The sequence below is a fragment of the Leptodactylus fuscus genome, chromosome 11 (genome assembly GCF_031893055.1).
Source record: "Leptodactylus fuscus isolate aLepFus1 chromosome 11, aLepFus1.hap2, whole genome shotgun sequence".
Taxonomy (NCBI): domain Eukaryota; kingdom Metazoa; phylum Chordata; class Amphibia; order Anura; family Leptodactylidae; genus Leptodactylus; species Leptodactylus fuscus.
Genome location: NC_134275.1, coordinates 29,583,530 through 29,601,790, shown reverse-complemented (window position 1 = coordinate 29,601,790; position 18,261 = coordinate 29,583,530). Strand labels below are relative to the sequence as shown.

The following is an 18,261-nucleotide window of genomic DNA, read 5'->3' as shown; positions in this document are numbered from 1 at the left end:
ATACAACAAAAAATGCTTGATATGCTGACCCTGTTATGCCCTATAGTTCCTTTTAGCTACGTAGCATTGCCTTGTAGTCATACCTAAGGGTTCTGCCAGATAAGATGTGATACTGACTTAAAGGAATACAGGTATTACAAATCTTAGTACTGCAGCAGTAGCCAATGTGCATGGGGGGGTGGGGGGTTGACAGATGACATAAAGAGAAGGCTGACTTGGGCTAGTTGCACATGAGATTATGGGCGCATTTTTGAAACTGAATGTCCCGGCCCAAGCAGACACCAACCGGATTTCACCACAACAACAAATTCTATGGTGCAATGGGTTCTGGTCAGTAGACCCATGCTTGGGCCAGGAAACTAAGCCGTAATATTGTGGTGTGAAAATACACCCATAATACACTTTTCTGAAGCTGACCTAAGCTAAATCCTAAAAACTGAGACATACACTCTTATCATTTATAGAGCACTACACCATTACAAGTTAGGCCACAGCCAATGTATATATGTATAGATTAAAGTATATGTATAGATTGATACAAATATATCAAATCACCAGTGGCATGATTTATTAAAAACACCACTTTGTGTGCTGGTCTTAATAGAGTAACATTTGTCAGGGTTATTACGTAGCTATGGACTCTTAATAATCTGCAGCCTTTTGGGAGATCTCATACACCAATACTGAAATCTATGCCAGCCAGGGACCGGAGTATATTACAGCTTTAACTTCTGCTAGTTTACTGCACTATACAGCGGGGTGGTGAGGTGCAGTATATATGTATTCAGTCCACCAGATACTTATCCTTATGGTATTGACCTTTCACACATAATCAAGATTCTGAGCTTTACCCATTGCCCCCTTCAGATAGTGGCTTGAATTGCAAATAAGGATCAAGACTGTGACCTAAACTGTTAAGGTCACACAAGAAAGCAGAAACGGATCCACCTTAATACAGTGCTGGGGACATCCGATGGCTATTCTTCATCCAGATCGAGTTCATTAGACCATAAAAGGTCACGACAAAGGGAAAACTACAATAACTAGTAGGTGGCTTTATATAACGTTATCTAGTCCTTATACATTTAACAGTCGGGAAAAAATCTGACTGCAGAGCGGAGGAGGGGGAGTGACGGCCTCTGTGAGCAGATTTGGCCTAATCATTTTACAAAGTATGTCGTGTATGATATTATGTCTTTGACATCATGTTTTGTGAATACATCTCCAATGAAAACGTATGCAGGGTTGGACTTTGATATCTAGGGCCCACCAGCAGAATTGTTTCCAGGGGCCCACTGCCAGGACCCCTGCAGACCAGATGTGCTGAGACAGTGCGGATACAGGTAAACATGTTGGGAGTCGTCCTATGATGTGCACCACTCGCTCCTGGAATTTTTAACATTACCTGTAGCCGCACTGTCTTGAGAAAGTTGATCTGCAGAGATCCTGGCTGTCAGATCCCCATATATGTAATATTGATGGATCTGGGACTAGAAATATGAGAGTAGGAATATGGATAACCACTTCAAGGCTGCTTTTTTTGTTGCTTATATTGCTGCTTTTTTAAAAAAATTTTTTTTACCCAAACCTAGTTTTGGCTGCAGAAGGAATGTGAAAGGTGTAGGAAGTACTGTACTTACACTTCTCCCTTCTGATCAATCCACTCATGACTTTGGCTCAAAAAAAAAAAAAAGGTTGCAGCAAAATCTGCAACAAAAAAAGCTGCTTTTCTGCAACGTGGGCGCATACACTAAAGAGGTTGTCCAAGCATTGAGGCAACCCATGTGGCAAGCAGAAGGGCAGAGTAAAATAAATATTTAAATAAAAAACAAACACAAAAAAACATACTAACCTGTCTGCGGTGCTCCGATGTCCATTCCGTCTTGTGCTGGTGCCTTCTTAAAGGGAGTCCTACAGTCAGTTCATGTAACTTCTGAGACCAAGTAAGTATAGAAGGTGCAGGATATCCAGAAATGAGGTGCCGCTATGTGACCAAACAGACACTGGCAGAGGACAAACAAGTTGCAGGGGACAGGAAAGCTTGTTTGCTTTTTTTTGTTTTATGTTCACCTCCCTGGCTACCACAGGAGTTGCTCCAATTCACGGACAACCTCTTTAAAGTCCCAGACAAACCCAGAGAACCTCTTTAAAGAGGTTGTCTGGGTTTACAAACATACATACTGTATGGAGACCAGTGATGGGGCCGTTATATAGTGTAGGGGCAGTGATGGGGGCTAGTATCCTGTGGTGTGCCCCTTAACTGGTCCACCTTATAGCAGTATTAGGTCATTACTTATCTGTCTGCTCCCAAGTCCTGCTCCTTCTTGCTCAGAGTGTATGTGTGCCCGGAGCAGGAAGGAACTGGAGAACAGACAGGAATCCATATAATTTGGCATACAATGATGTCTTATCCATCTGCCTCTTCTACTGTCTGACCACAAGATCAGAACGCACAGGGATCATTATGTGATCTTCAGCCATTGTGTGATCTGCAGCCATTGTGTGATCTGCAGTCACTGAGATACATAGGCCTGAATATTAGCAACATATATAAAATGGTTAAGGTGTTCAAGACTACAGTAAAAGTAATAAAGAATAAATAAATAAATACCGTAAATGTTTGTTGTTTTTTTTAACTTTATTTAATTAAAGGCCTAAAGGGGTTTTCAAGGACTTTTTATTTGATGAGCTATCCTTATGATAGGTTATGAATCAAAGAATCGTCATATTCTGACATTAGGGAACCTTGCAGATCAGTTGTTCGAAGAAGCAGCAGCAGCATTGAGTGCCACTTCCACTTCACTTTGGTTGCATGGTCTGATTGCTGCTTAGTCCCACTCAAGTGAATGGGCAGAGTGGTAATATTAAGCACAGATGCTGTACCAATGTATGGCCCTGTTCATTTGCGTGCCGGGGTTTTGGATCCCCAATACGCTTTAATACTACTAATATTATAAATGTGAAAGTTTATGTGTTTGGATATTTGTATGTTTGTTACTCAATCATACAAAAACGGCTGAAAGGATTTGAATGAAATTTGGCACATAGAAAGTTTGTAACCTCAATTAACACATAGGCACACATATCCTGGTAAATGACATGGCTTCACAACTGTTATGATTTTATGTCCACATACTATATTACACTGCTCTTGGCTGCAGCTTATCTCAGGTTCTGATAAAGCCAGGTCTGTTACCTGGTCAGGTCAGGTCTGTGTAAACACTCAGCTAACACTCAGTGGATTGTGTACAAGCATTTACATATTATCTGATCAGCTCCAGGCAACACACTGACACAGAGAATGGGAAAAAACCTTTAATCCAAATTGGCAGTTTGCTACTTTTAAACATGCCGGGGAAAAAGAAAATCTAATTTGTTGCAAAATTCTAAGACAACGACAGCTATGAAAGTAGCCAGAAATCAACAGAGTTCTCCTCAAGCGGAGCTGATGGGGATCATCGGTGCCAACAACACGATCATTATATGGTGTCCCAGCGAGCTGCTCGAACAATCACAGGCACAGCGCGAGTAATGTTCGGCGCTAGGCCAGCTTAACAGCTGTCAAAATGCCATAGCAGGCGGATCATCGAAACCAACAACACGCTCATTATATGGCATCCCAGCAAGCTGCTGAGATGCCGGAACAATCACGGACACAACGCAAGGAATGAGTTCAGCCGCAGGCCAACTTGACAGCTGCCGAAATGCCAGAGCAGGCAGATCATCAACGCCAACAACAAGCTCATTATATGGCATCCAAGCGTGCTGCTGAGATGCCGGAACAATCACAGGCACGGCGTGAGGAACAAGTTCAGCAGCAGGACAGCTTAAGAGCTGCTGAAACACTGGAGCAGGCTGACCATCGATGGCAGCAATTTGCTGAATATAGGCCTATCATTGATGCCAACAACATGCAGATGAAGTCACGGGCAGAGGCTAGTTGATGAAATATCCTAAGGATAGGTCAATTATTTTGCCTAGAAAATCCATTTAATATTATATTTAACACAGTTGGAGGCACAGGACACCATGCCAAGACACATATGGTTACATGTAGAGACCCCTTCATATCCTGAAACTAATGTAGCAAAAGTATAGTATATATTGGTTGTCCTATAGAACGCTACATTTTGGGGAATGATATAGAGATCAGTCCCCAAAACGTAGCAAATTTTAGGACTGTACTCAGAGCATAGTCAATAATACTTCAGCTTAAATGTAATAAAATGCTTAAAAAATGTCATGGTGATATAAAACTGATGAAAAAATATACATATTTTTTAAAGTTACTGTATTCATTAAAAATTATTTAATTTAATTTTATTACTAGTCTATTTGCCTTTTCCAGTTACAAAAATGTAAAAATATAAAACCCGCTGCACCAATTTATAAGACATTTTATATGACCGTAATGCTTTTACGGTCCGCAAGTTGCTGATCAGCAATACTAGTTGCTGATCAGCAACACAGACTCCGCAGATGCCCGTAAACTGCCGCACTCGCCCATAGAGTTCTATGGGCGAGTCCGTGCAGTGCCGTGAATTACCGGCCATTACGGACATGTTCTATAAAGTGCGGACCTCGGTTGTGGTCCAGCACACCACGGATAAACTGTCCGGTGGTGTAAGAGGCTGCATTGAATATAATGTGTCTACAAGTGGTCCGCAATTGAAAACCCTCAATTGCGGACCATTTGTGGACTTACATTACGGTCGTGTAAGACCAGCCTTATGGTAAAACCCCTTTAAACTGCCCTAGACCAGCAGGGAAGCCGCCATTAACACCACCAAAAATGCTGACTATATTAGATAGCTTAGAAAGGAAGTAACCTAAAATTAGGTGACAAAATTGAAGATGTGGTCTAAAGAATAGGACAAGTGTCTATAAAAGGATATTACGATCAGAATACAGTGATTCAATCACAAGCATAGGACTCAATCCTTTGCCCTGTATGATCAGTCTAGGGGAGCAATGAATTGAGTGTATCACATTCAGTGTCTTGTCAGAGCCAGGAGACACCGATAAGGTCTAGGATCGTGAATCATCCACTAGATACAACGTATTAAGACTTCACTGTACTGGCCCACGCAAGAAGTGGATACTAAAGCTTCCACTACCCTAAGATCATTCTATGTAAGGAAATGTTAGGAAGGGATGCAGCATTAAACCAGTGCTTGGTCCTCAGCACTCTCAGAATCCGTGGCACCTGATACCCCCACTGATCTTGGGAATTTTCTGGGGCGGTCTTTCCACCGATGGTTAAGTAATGGCCTATACTACTGATACACCAGCACCTTATATTATGGGAAAACCTCATTTTTATGGGAAAAACCGCATTAACTCCTTGGCTACAAGAAATGTGAAATAAACCCATTCACTACCCTAGATCATTATCGGGATGAGACCATTACTCCTTCTATACTCCAGACCCGCAGGGACAGTAACCTCTTCATTGCCCTTAGCTGTACTGGGCTGGCTTTGTGCAATGTCTGGATATTTGACTTATTTAATGAAAATCAGGTACTAATTCAGAACCCGAAAAAGAATGGAAACTAGAAATTTGTTAGGGAACGTCTTAGTTTTCCCAAAAGTGGCGTCCAGTCTCACTTACAGTATGCTTTCAAGTGGAATATTAAAGAGCAGATCTCCTAAACACACAGCGCCTAAATCTTATGGAAACCTCAAACGTAGATGATTCGCAGGTGTGAACCTAGCCTTAGTCAGTGACCTCATGGGAGTATAATTCAATTACTATACGGTGCCATTATTGTTGCACATAGTCAGCGTCATAGCATATACAGTAACAAAGACAAGGTAGTTCTTAAAAACACAGTTTGTGTGTAGTCACAATTAGTTAGCCAAAAATAAGTGGACGAGTACCTTCTGCTTCAGGCGGTTTTTCACCTCTTTAATTCCCATCTTGGCATGGTCTTTAGCCTAGGGGAGACAAATATGATTAGACTTTAGTATGTAGATGCAGCAAGCTACCAGAGACACTGGATTTAAGGAGGTAACCTGGGACTTGCCTATCTGCACAAAATACTATGAGTATTTTGAGTGGTGGGGGTTGGATCCCTGGGATCCCAGTGATCTGCACAGTGCCACACTTACTAGTGTGTCTGTACTTAGTACTGCAACTCAAGTGAATAGGACTAAGCTACAGTGTTGTATCACTGAACAAATTATATTACCAAATATTAGATGGGGCACTGGTTGACTGCAGGATGTAGACAGGTCCAAGTGAATTATGGTGAAGGTTGCATAGGTGTAAATAAGTCACTCACGCACCTATAATGCATGAGGGGTGGATGCCTACTACTCCAAATGCACTAAGCTACGGTGTACATAAGATGCCAGTCAAATGACATTATGAAGGGCACTCTTCTGGCTTCAGCCTACATGTGATGCCCATACTGCTACATTAAGTGGGCTGTCCAGCACCCATAACATACTCCCCAGAGATGCCAGCACCCCTTTTTCTCTCAAGCAACATAACATGGCCCGCAAGACAGGAGTTTATAACTATGAGGTAATAGTAGATATTTTTTTAAAAAAAAAAACAACCCACCTAAGCCCACAAATAATGTCAATTATCCCAATGTCTTCAAGTCCCTATACTGAAATAAACCAAAAATGCACTGAAAGAGACCTTAATAATGGACACTGTGTTTTAATTTAGGTTCTAGTATAGGGGCCAGTGCCAGGGTTGCAAGCTTGTTGAGAAGAGGTGTGGCCCTGCAGAAAGAGGTGTGGTCAAAGACATGCCATTGTGTTGCAAAACTTTTAGTAGTTTTTTGGGCATAAACCATCCCAATATAAAGGCAATATAAGCTTAAATTAGACAATGCAAAGATGCACTAGAGACATCACCCAGTATGAGACACTATGATAAATCTGGTGCATTTTAAGTATGTCTTGTCACCATCTATTACACACAGTATTAGTGAATCTGCCCCACATGGTCACTCTACAAAAATGTTGGATTCTCATTAGACATGCAAGTGAAGAATTGTGCCCAGGGAAAGTGTAGGACAATGTGCAACCAGGAATAATGCAGGTCTACTGCCCTGCCAGTTCATGATCAATCTACATCATGTAGTGCTCAATTACACATATGAGGCTTATTTCTGAGCAGAGACCTTTCCTTCTAATAAATATTTAAGAGGTTCAATGGAATCAATAGTGCCCCTACTAAGAGAGGCATCCTAGTACGGTTCAGTGGAGGAGAGTCAGTGTAAATCTTCTTATCTCTACTGTCATTTTACTGCGGTACTTACAAACTTATAGACTGTCTTCATTGCCGGATTCGCTCTGGTTTTCATAGTGTTGAGAAAGGCCCCACTTCCTTTCTGTAATAAACAAGGCTTCATCAGATGCTGCTCTTAAAGGGGTTTTCAGGGCTAAAAATATTAATGAACTTTCCTAAAGATATCAGCTAGGTGGGGGTCCCTCACATGGAACCCCCAGCGATCAGCTGTTCTCAGCAGCTGATATAGAGAAAATGGAGAAGAAAGTAGACAGCCCCGTTCTTTGTTAGTGGCAAGACCAGGTACTGCAGATCAGCTTCCAATTCCAATATGATGCTATTACATTAATATTGACAGATGTGACAGATCCCTCACTGCCCCCATTTTTTTTTGAATCAACAAAACTTTATTAAAGGATCAAAGAAAAGACATAAGACATCAAAAATAGGAGGCCACGTAGGGCCCCAAATAGACGAGGTCCACCCAATACAGAACAGATCAGAAACGGATACAAAAGCCAGAGCCCAGGAGAGACTGGTGCCAACTGTCTGTAAAGAATAGATCTGGGCTCAAGTACAAATGGATACATGAAAAGAAGAAAAAACACGAGAAAGTAACGAGAAATGGACAATACAAGCCCAGTAAATACCCAAATTCTAAATTAAGATCATATAAGAATTCATGAAAAACGAAACAAAATATGCCAAAACATAGAAAAATAGTACACAGGAAACCATAAACAACCAGAATTCCTCCCCTCCCCCCACAGGACCACCTCCGGAAACTCCACACCGACATACGCATGGCACTCATATCCATCCAAATAGGACCGTGGGACAAACACAAAGTATTTAGTCATAGTCCAGGCTAAGCTGAGACAAGGTATTGGGGGAAGCTATCCATTTATCCCAGGCATCGTCGCATTTAGTCTCCTTATCCCTATGCTTAAATATCCATTTTTTTTAAGAGGCAGAGAGGGAGCTGGAGGACATCCACTGCCTCCATTTAATGCTAGGCAGCACCCCGCACTAGTCAGTACTTTCTTGTTTCTCTCAACACATAAGAAATGAATGTTCATGAAATAACAGCCTTGGCCCTGTCCAGTCTCAGAAGGTGATCGGCTGAATAAACTTTTCCTATATGTCCTGAACAAGGACCCTAGCATAACATGAGGCCATTCAAATGACTGGCTTGTCATGAAATGCATGAAAGGACCTGGTCCACCATATTAGCAGCTCTTTGCTTTGGCTCATTGAGGGACGACCTAGGTGGAAGCCCTAATACAAGTTGTCAAGATTAGACAATATCTTTATGTTGATCCTACATTCCTACACCAAAAATTATATCTGAAGAACAAGAGTCTAAATGTAAAGAATTGGAAAAGATTCTTATATAAAAAAAAAAAGAAGTACAAATCAAATAAGCCTGTAAAGTGTATCACTAAAAAATTTTATGAAGACGGAATTTTATTAATGCATACCATTACTAATGTAACACTGTATATATTGGGTATACAGCACTTACTTTCACTGTTGACAGCCATTGATGGTAGAGCTTATCACTGCCTATAGAAAAAAAAAAAAAAAAAAAAAGTTCAAATCGCAATAAATCAAAGTAAAGCTATGTTCACATCTGCACCGGGGACAATGTCAGACTCCATGTGTTACCGCTATTTTAGCGGTCTATGTTTCCGTTCTTCTATTCCTCTTACGAAGCAGAAGAACAGAGAGGCAATGGTAATGTGAACTGAGCACAAACTGCCTAATATACCGTATATACTCGAGTATAAGCCAACCCGAATATAAGCCGAGGCCCCCAATTTTACTTAAAAAAAAACTGGGAAAACTTATTGACTTGAGTATAAGCCTGGGGGAGGGGGGGGATGCAGCAGACACTGGAAAATTTCTACAATTAAAATGGTCGGTGTTTTTGGGTGCAGTAGATGCTGGGTGCTGGGAAAGGGGAGGGGGTGTTTTGGTTGTCTGTCTGCCCCTTCCCTGAGCTTGAGGACTGGGGTTTTTTCTTCCCCCACTTGGAATTCAGCCTGGCTGAATATAGGGTATCTGCTGTACTGCTATTAACCCCTTCCTGACGAAACAGGAGCACTGCAGATCTCCTATATTCAGTAGACCGGGCAATGTCTTTCAGACACAGGGATACCTAATGTGTATGTGTTTCACAGTAATTTTCTACTCTTGTATGTATTCTAGGGAAAGGGGTGATTTAGAACTTTTATTTTTTTATTTCTTTTTAATTTTTTTTTTTTTTTGCACTATTTTATGGGAGATTCTATACATTGATATTTTGGCTGATCATAGACCCCCCGCCCTTCCTAAAAAAAAATATATATATTTTTTTTTTTTTTTTGCTGACTCGCGTATAAGCCAAGAGGGGCTTTTTCAGCACAAAAACTGGGCTGAAAAATTCGGCTTATACTCGAGTATATACGGTAATATATAATAAACATACAGAGCTAAAAAAAAACTGTTACACAGAAGATACTTGGGTGGTTTACAACCAGAATTAATATATTTAATCACAGGATGCTGTTATACAATGACATTGGTAGTCAGCATAACAGTGGGGGAGGGGAGGCTACAAATAAAAGGTATTATAACCATCTGCTCTGATATTCAGTACCTGCATATTCGCCCATATTTATCTCCTCTTCAAAGACATCACTGAATCCATTTCCAGTATTCAGAAGGTCAAGACGCCCATCTATGAACTGAAGAGAAAGAGATTAAATGTGCTATAATAGGAAACTGCACAATTGTGCAAGAGGTTTCTCATGTCTCGTACCTGTTTAAAAAGCTGGAGCTGAATTGCATTTTGAAGGAATGGTCTCATCCCACTGGAACGATGGGACACAAATGTCTCTTCACAAAAGGTAATTGGTTCCTCCTGTGGGGGACAGACAGACAATGGCCATCAAGTATAAGAAAAAGTTTCCAGAAAACAGAGAGGATAAGGCTACGTTCACATCTGTGTCAGAGTCTCCGTCCGGTAGAAATTTTGGACAAAAAAGTCTTGCAAAGATTGACTTTGTCATCTGGTATTGTCTGTTACAAAATAACAGACACCGACAGTCTCCACTATCTTCAACGAAGGTCCTCGGAATCTGTTGTTTTCAGTCATTAGACTGTTTTTACTGGCCCTACAGTGGAACAGAATGGAAACTCTTATGCAGAAGTGAACAGTGTGTTACATTTTGTCATCGTTGTGTTACTCAAAAAGAGATACCGCAGTTTGTAGGGCAACTCTGCTGAAAATATAAAGTGTATCTAGATCTTGTGGCAAATTAGCAAACTCAGCTTCAGCTTACCAAAGTGGGTTCCACAGGGCTGGAATTAGGAGTAGAATCTGGGTCATAAGACTGCCACATAGTCCTCTATGGGAACCAACCCTTACACTACATATTGTTTTTTTCTACCCAAGCCGTTGACTTGGTTTAAGAATGTTAATGTTAATAAGAAAATGAAAATTAAAAGTGTACAAAAAAAGTCCCTGTTTTGGTACTGTTTGGGGTCACTACCATTCTCTACTTCCTCAACATACAGGAAGTGACCACCAGCCAATGACTGACAGTATCGGTGATACGGCTCACCACTGATTGCCTGAGCAGTATTTCATTCTGCATACGGAAAGGCACCAGAAAGTAGCGTTCAGTGAGAAACCATAAGAAGTGTCGGAACAGGATTGGCAAGGGATTAGTGTGGTGCAAATACTATTTTCATTCTTACACGTATAAGTGAGCTGGTTTAAATATTATGTTTGTTTGCTGGATAACTTCTAATATTTGGAAGTATATTCCATAATAGTACAATGTATGCAAAGCTACAGGTCAATTAAGATCAGCCATCCATGAGCTACATGAGTGAATTTTTATTCCCTTCCACTTTTTTGAGATATTGGTTTAACCTACTGAAACTAAAAGATGAAAGAAGAATTTTCCATATAAGATGGTTATTATGCTAATAGGACCTAGTTACCCATATTTTGGGACATCAACAGTAAAAAAGAAAAAAAAAAAGCAGACAAGAATACAAATGACTAAGTAATGTATTTCCACGTACTGTACTTCATTAGCTATATACAGAAGATGACAGTAACGGTTTTGCTCCTAATTTACTTCTATAGATATACTTCGTTCTTTCTTGTGTTTTTGATGCCTTAATTAATATTTTCCTGTCTACACGACACAGACAAAAGAGCGCTTTCATTTTCTTATTATTTGATTTTATTTTTTTTGCAGGGTTTACATAATTTCTTTATAGTACATATGGAAAAACCCACCAAAGATGGCTTTTGAAATGTGGCATCACTGAATTGTTCAGTATTAACCGAATGGTGGGCGTAGAGTGAGAGTCATAATATGGTATATAATGAAACTTAAAAAAACCCCATAAGAACAAGACCCAAGTTTGTTCAATTTTTCCAAACTTTCCTCTTCACTCGTCAAATGTTAAAAAAGTTATCAGATCCCCTTCTCTCCCTTTCTTCCCTTACACCTCCCTCTTTCTCTTCTTCTCTTCCTTTACTTGCTCTTCCCCTTCTTCCTTCCCTGTTCTCTCTCTTCCTCCCTTCCTACCATTATTGACTTCGCTGTTCCACTTGTTTTACCACCCATTCCTATATCACTTGTACCCTTTATCTTTTTCTTGTCTTTTGTGTATTTTGTATTTTCTACAAGATAAATTTATAGTAATATAGTTACTTTGATAAAATGCACAAAGTATAAGAAAAAAAAAAAAAAAAAAGTCATCCGGTAAGCAATGTCCGTAAAGACCAGCACCTACTAGTAAAAATACTTGGCCAAGATTGGATGTCTTTCTTATTCTGCATTGCAGCTCCATAATCAGGATTATATTATTATGCAGATTAGCTGAAAAGGGCTTTAGGGGCCATGCCTTCTCTCTCTGCTCTAGAGAACTGTCCCGAACTACCACCCAGTTCCTCCCCTCAACTGCTTGAGTGACATATCCTATTACGTCACTCATTGTCTGCAGTTACGGGCGGTTATATGGTGTGGAAAGCAAAGACCCAAGAGAAGAAACACTCCTCATGTCCTTTTGCAAAAGAATAAAACTCTTGGCTGTAATGCAGAATAAGAATTTATTAATTATTTATTTATTATGCTTACTTGTATAGCACCATCATATTCCGCAGCGCTTTACAGACGTTGACAATCACTGTCCCATATAGGGCTCACAATCTACGGTCCCTATCAGTATGTCTTTGGTGTGTGGGAGGAAACCGGAGTACTCGGAGGAAACCCATGCAAACACGGGGAGAACATACAAACTCCTTGCAGATGTCGTCCTAGGCAGGATTCAAACCCAGGACTCCAGCGCTGCAAGGCTGCAGTGCTAACCACTGAGCCACCGTGCTGCCCATAAGAATAGCATCTTTGGAAAGTTTAGAAACTGCCCTACAAGGCCCAGTATTTAGTTTGGTACTGTTTTTCAGGGTTGACAGACTATTATGGGACCCTTAGGACCATCAAGGATTAATGCCTCTCTTTCTATCACTTTCACTTTTTTTGGGAATGCAAACTGTGCAGGACGTTCCTGTATAGAGGAACTGCATTAGTAGACAGCAAGGAGGTGGAAATTGAGTGAAGTCTGAAACATACATTAGGCCCTTGAGTTGCCCCATTGCTATGGGGCTCCCTCTCTTCTATGTAAGCCAATGTGCTGATGCGAAATTTTCTTCTTATTTATGCAAGTCATATCCATTAACATAAAATTGGCCCAAAGGTTCAGACGAACCCTTCCGCAACCTGCGCTCCGCACATCTTTCCCAATTATATTCTGATCCACATCCTTCCTTCCAAATATATTTCTTATTTCAGATTTGCCCATGAAGCTTCCATAATTATTTCACAAGCTCGCTCACATACAAAGGATAAATGTCAGACTTCAGCACAACCGTCACATCAGTAATATTACTCCCAGGTCTTTTAGTTTTTTTGTATGCTAATTTATTTTTCCGAAAAACAAACTGCCAACATTCAGCCCTACTTGTGCTACACTTATAAATGTTTTATGAATGCTATTTCTTCTCATTCTGCGATACACTTTATACTGGCGAGACATCGCTATTGACAAAACTGATGTGAAAATGTCTGCATATATTATAATAATTTACTAGTTTAGTTATTCATCCGGTGGGGGGTACGTAAAAAAAGGCCACGGATATTCTTTACCTGCTGAACAGCGTTGCCTCGCTTCTGAGGACGGATCCCATGACTTCACAAGTAATGTGTGTTTTAAATAGACACCTGCATTAGACCTGGTTTTGTCAGAGCACTAGAAAGTATTAAAGGGAAGATTTGGATGGTATACATCCTTAATGGCGAATAATTACTGAGTGATGATCACATGTACGTCTGGTTAAAAATGAAAGCCAGGCTGTTGAACTACATTTCTGAGTAACATTTCCCTTACACCTACATTATAATTTACTAAATATACATTCTTGTATACAGTATTGTTAGCTTGAAGCCGGTGAAGCACATAGCAGGCCCAGTTCTATAGATGATAAAAATGGGCCCTCTATGATCCTGGACACATTATCCACACCTCTAGTCAAATGGGACAAGAGGATTAGTTCTTACTTCTTCTCTTTTCCAGGATCCTTGGATTAAAGGGGTTTCTAGATGACCTATCCTTATTATTGGTCATAATATCAAATTGATGATAGTCTGACTTTTGGCACTACCATCCATCAGGAACCTTGATGTGCTGTGCCCTCTACTAGGCCCTGTGGTATATATTATGATTCTGAATATTGCTCCATTTCACATGAATAGGGCTGACCTGCAGAAAAGCCATGCGACTTATGGGTATGACATCACAGTCACTAAGACAAGGCAGCAGGGATGGACCATGACACAGCCCCTTCAAACAGCTGATCGGCAGAGATGCTGTAAGTTTGTTCCCCAGCATAAAGGGGTTTCTGAGATTTTTTCCTCTATGCCTATCCTTAGGATAGGCCATAAATATATGATTGGCGGGAGGCCAACAACCAGCCCCCACATGGATCAGCTATTTGGGGCTGTGTCCTATGACTACAGTGCATGGAGCTAGGTGTTATTATTGGAGATCAACTTTCTCTGAAGTCAATGAAAGCTAAACTGCAGTAACAGCGCTTGTCCACTATGCACTACAGTGCATGGAACGATCTGCTTCTGGCTCAGTGCACTGTATACACACAGTAGTGTGTAGTATTTTTCCATCATTCTAAGATCCCAAAAGCTGCCAAAAACACAAAATGTATATCTAATAATTAACCAATGCCAATATCAAAGTACCCCCTTGGAGATCTCTCCCTGTGCAGTAAATTGCCCAGTTATCCTTTGTCTTAATAGAAAATACTCCCCCAATATACCTTCCTCCCATATCAATCACCATTTATAGCTACAACTTTGCTACACAATCTTGAATCTGGGTCACCAGGTCACCATTTTGATGACTACCCAGTGGAATGACTCTCTGGAACAGATCTTCTACAGCATAGTTTCTCAATCTGAAGTTGCACATGTATCATATGGGATATGAAATACAGATCTATGCAAAATATGCTGTCCCCGGGTCATATGCATTTGACAAACTCCATCCTCTCCATTTTGCAGTTTTATGGTGCCTTTTTTTTTTTTAAACTACATTTTTTATGGTTATACTCTTGCTTGTTATGTCGGTTTTGGTGCGTTTTTTCATGACGACACTCCTAGGCTTGCAGGTTCTCTCAGTTATCACTGCATCATTGCGCTTTGTTATGGACACACTCTGAACAAAGCTGTCTCTTAGTTTAGTATTCTATAAAATGTGTAATATGGACTGTGAAAGTTATTTTCTGGCAGGTTCTGTATCAAAATGCTTAGCCAGAATTAAAAGTTGGACACTGTATTTATTCACATCCATCTACAGTCTTTGAGATCTTAATGATGTGGTAGTACGAGGGTACCCAACAACCCCTGGAGAACTCATAGCCATACCTAGTACATTGAGAAATTGTTATTAAAAATTTTACGTCATAAGTATTTGGATAAAATTCTTACTGCAAAGGATAATTGTCTTAGAGCTATTCTTCGATAAATACTCCAGGAAGAGGCAAGGCATAAGAAACAGAGAGGTGTACAGAGCTCTGTATACTAATAGTACAGTAAGCCAAGATTCACACAACTGCTGTTCACCCATGAACTGTTTCCTACTGTAATCACTACAAGACAATATGTTGCTGGGAGTCAGGGACTCCTAGCAGTAGAGAGTCCTAGCATACTGTTCAAGCCAGTAAATCTGGCAAACACACAGAGTTTCATGGGTGAAAGGCTAAACCTAAAAAGAGTTTATAACTCTGAAATCTTCTCTACTATCTATACTACTAGAAACTACACTCGATAAAAGAATCTTATAGACCTCATCCAGTGGGATAAGTTTGATATATGACCAAGATTAGTACAATATAACTTACATTCTAATATAGCAACAGAATAGTATGAAGCCGATTTCAAGTACAGTACTGCAAATTCCTATACCATGTTACCATATCTACCGTAAACCATATTGTGCTGTATGCTATTCAAACTCCTACTTACCATAAGTCCAAGTAGAAATTAATGGGGGACTCAGGACCTCCATTCTAGTAACTGGTGAATGCACTAGCGGTACGTCACCAGTGATATAATTCAAGGTGTTAGCTGCTTTCTAGTACTGACGGCCTACCTTAGTACAGGCCGTCAATATTAGATCCATGAGGGTCCAATACCTAGGTCCCCTAAGCTAAATTACTCCAAAACATTACTGAGAGGTGCACTGCTCATCCGCTATACAAAGTGCAATGGTGGCTTTAGGTAATGCAGCCTTCTCACATAGACTTTCAGGAGACAATACTGCAGTACCTGAAGTCGCTGTTATACTTTGTCGCACAGTTCTCAGCATGTAAACATTACCAGGAGCTGCTCTGTCCCGAAACAGAAAGTCTGTATGGGCTCCAGGTATTGGACCCCAGGTATAGCCTATCCTAAGGGTTGGAACATCTATATTAGAATGTGGATAAATCCTTTAAAGGGTCAATCAACCCAAAACTAAAGTTTCCCATCTGTTACTTTATGATATTTCATGCGTCATGCTCTTATCTGTGTTTCTTCTTGCTGCTTCTACCTCTATATGTTCAATACAGGAGCATAGACATAATCTCCCATTGCAGCTTCTGTTACACAGTTATAATACAGAAGATGACAGCTCAGCCTCTTATACTATACATTATGTATAAGCCTATTTAGGATATCACATTATAATTTCAGCAGACAGAGATGGCATTGTCTCTAGCTGTCTGTCTGGTTCTATGCTCAGGTGGCATAGCAGACATGATATAAAAGGAGCGAAAATCTAAAAATCAAGGTGTATTCCAATTAGAAGAAAATAGGGGAATGTACTCCCAGCAATCAATATCCCCCCAGCAATCAATACAAGTCAGTGACTCTCATTACTTCAACTTATAATAACCCCCTAATACTATAATCAGGGAAAAAAAAATATTGGGCTTTTCACACTGAAGGTTGGGAGATAAATTAAAGGAAAATTGGTGCAAATCCTCTGCTGCGAGATTTGTGAGAATAGTTATTTTTTTTACCAACTTCCAAGACTTCGTGAAATGTGCAGCCCGACTCCGGCATGTATTAAAAACTCTAGAAATAGAGAGCTTTCCAGCAAATTTTACTATTCTCTTTTTTTCAGCGCTCATAACGAACCTTTATGTTCTAAATCCACAGGGGTAATATATTGTGTGTTATTTAGTTTATATTTCTGAGCCGTATTTGATGATCTCATTAGTTCTAGCATATATTTCGGGGCCTTCCAGATTCTAACTAATGTAAGGTGAAGGGTTTTTTTAAACCTCCTTTGGATTGTTTTATTGGAGCTCGTTAAAAAGTTGTTACAGCTTCCTGATGTTTTCGAGAATCTGTATAGTACTCAAATGAAAGGCCCGTACGGCAACTTATTTCAGACACAGCGGGGAAAACGATAGCGCTCTCCGGCTAGATGGGAACGGAACGCAAATTAGTGAGATGGAAGAAGGCATGAGACATCGATATTGTGAGATTAAATTGATTGGTTTTGTAAGAACAAAAATATCAACAAAAGTTTTTTTTTCTTTTTTTTTTTCAGCTGGGAAAATCTATTGTGTGAAAATAAAACAAGGAATTTGGAAGCTAAAGTCAGCATCAGAGGCGATACAGGAAGGTTCTTGGAGAAAATGCTGTGCTGCAGTATTATGTTCCTACCAAGTGATAGCACGGAATTCACTAGAAGAAGTCAAGTGTCTGCTGTGGAGAAACCATATATGCCAGCATGCCCACTTGGAGCTAAGTAACAGCTGGTGAGCCAATGGTTGGATATCCTTCTTCTATACAATGCTAAGCCCATCCAGTGCTAGTTCACTTAAAATTCCTCTGTACTCTGGAAGATTTGAAGAAATATTGATTTCCGTGATGGAAACCTTGACAGTGCATAGGGTCTAGGTCTACATGATGTCTTCCGCTACTGATATCCCACCAGAGGTCTTGCTGCAGTATAACTAAAACTGTTATGCACAATTATACTTGTTCTAATGGAAGATGAGTAGTATCCAATATGTTTTATGTTGAGTACGTGTAGTCCGTAGAATGCGGCAGAGCACTGACATCACATTACACAACGTTCTGTGCCCACCTATCATTCATCTGTAATGATCAATGATACATCGGTGAGCCCCTTCACTGAGCCTCAGCATAGAGTTGCTATGGAGAACAGTACCTGCTTGCTAACGGAAAAAAAAAAAAAAAAAAAATCAACACAAGGTAACTGCCTTAGGCTATATTCACACAAGTGTGGGGAGTGTTTTCATGGCTGTGTTGCATCCGTCTGGGACCCATTTTCATAGATTCTTCATAGACTTCAGTTTATTGAGGGATCCATCAACAAAAATGTTCTGTTTTTTGATGGTCTGTTAGAATGGACCTTCAAAAAAA

General features: G+C 40.2%; 1 protein-coding gene across 4 annotated transcripts in view; it reads right to left on the bottom strand.

The window, feature by feature from the left end:
- DENND1A (DENN domain containing 1A) overlaps positions 1-18,261 on the bottom strand; it is a 553,473-nt gene that overhangs the window by 81,409 nt on the left and 453,803 nt on the right. For all 4 annotated transcript variants that reach the window (XM_075260171.1, XM_075260173.1, XM_075260172.1 and 1 more), the window contains exons 14-18: positions 10,050-10,151; positions 9,888-9,975; positions 8,772-8,812; positions 7,278-7,349; positions 5,881-5,937 (exon numbers count right to left, since the gene is read on the bottom strand). In XM_075260171.1, the coding sequence (XP_075116272.1) occupies positions 5,881-5,937; positions 7,278-7,349; positions 8,772-8,812; positions 9,888-9,975; positions 10,050-10,151 (360 nt within the window). The remainder of the gene's footprint in view (positions 1-5,880; positions 5,938-7,277; positions 7,350-8,771; positions 8,813-9,887; positions 9,976-10,049; positions 10,152-18,261) is intronic.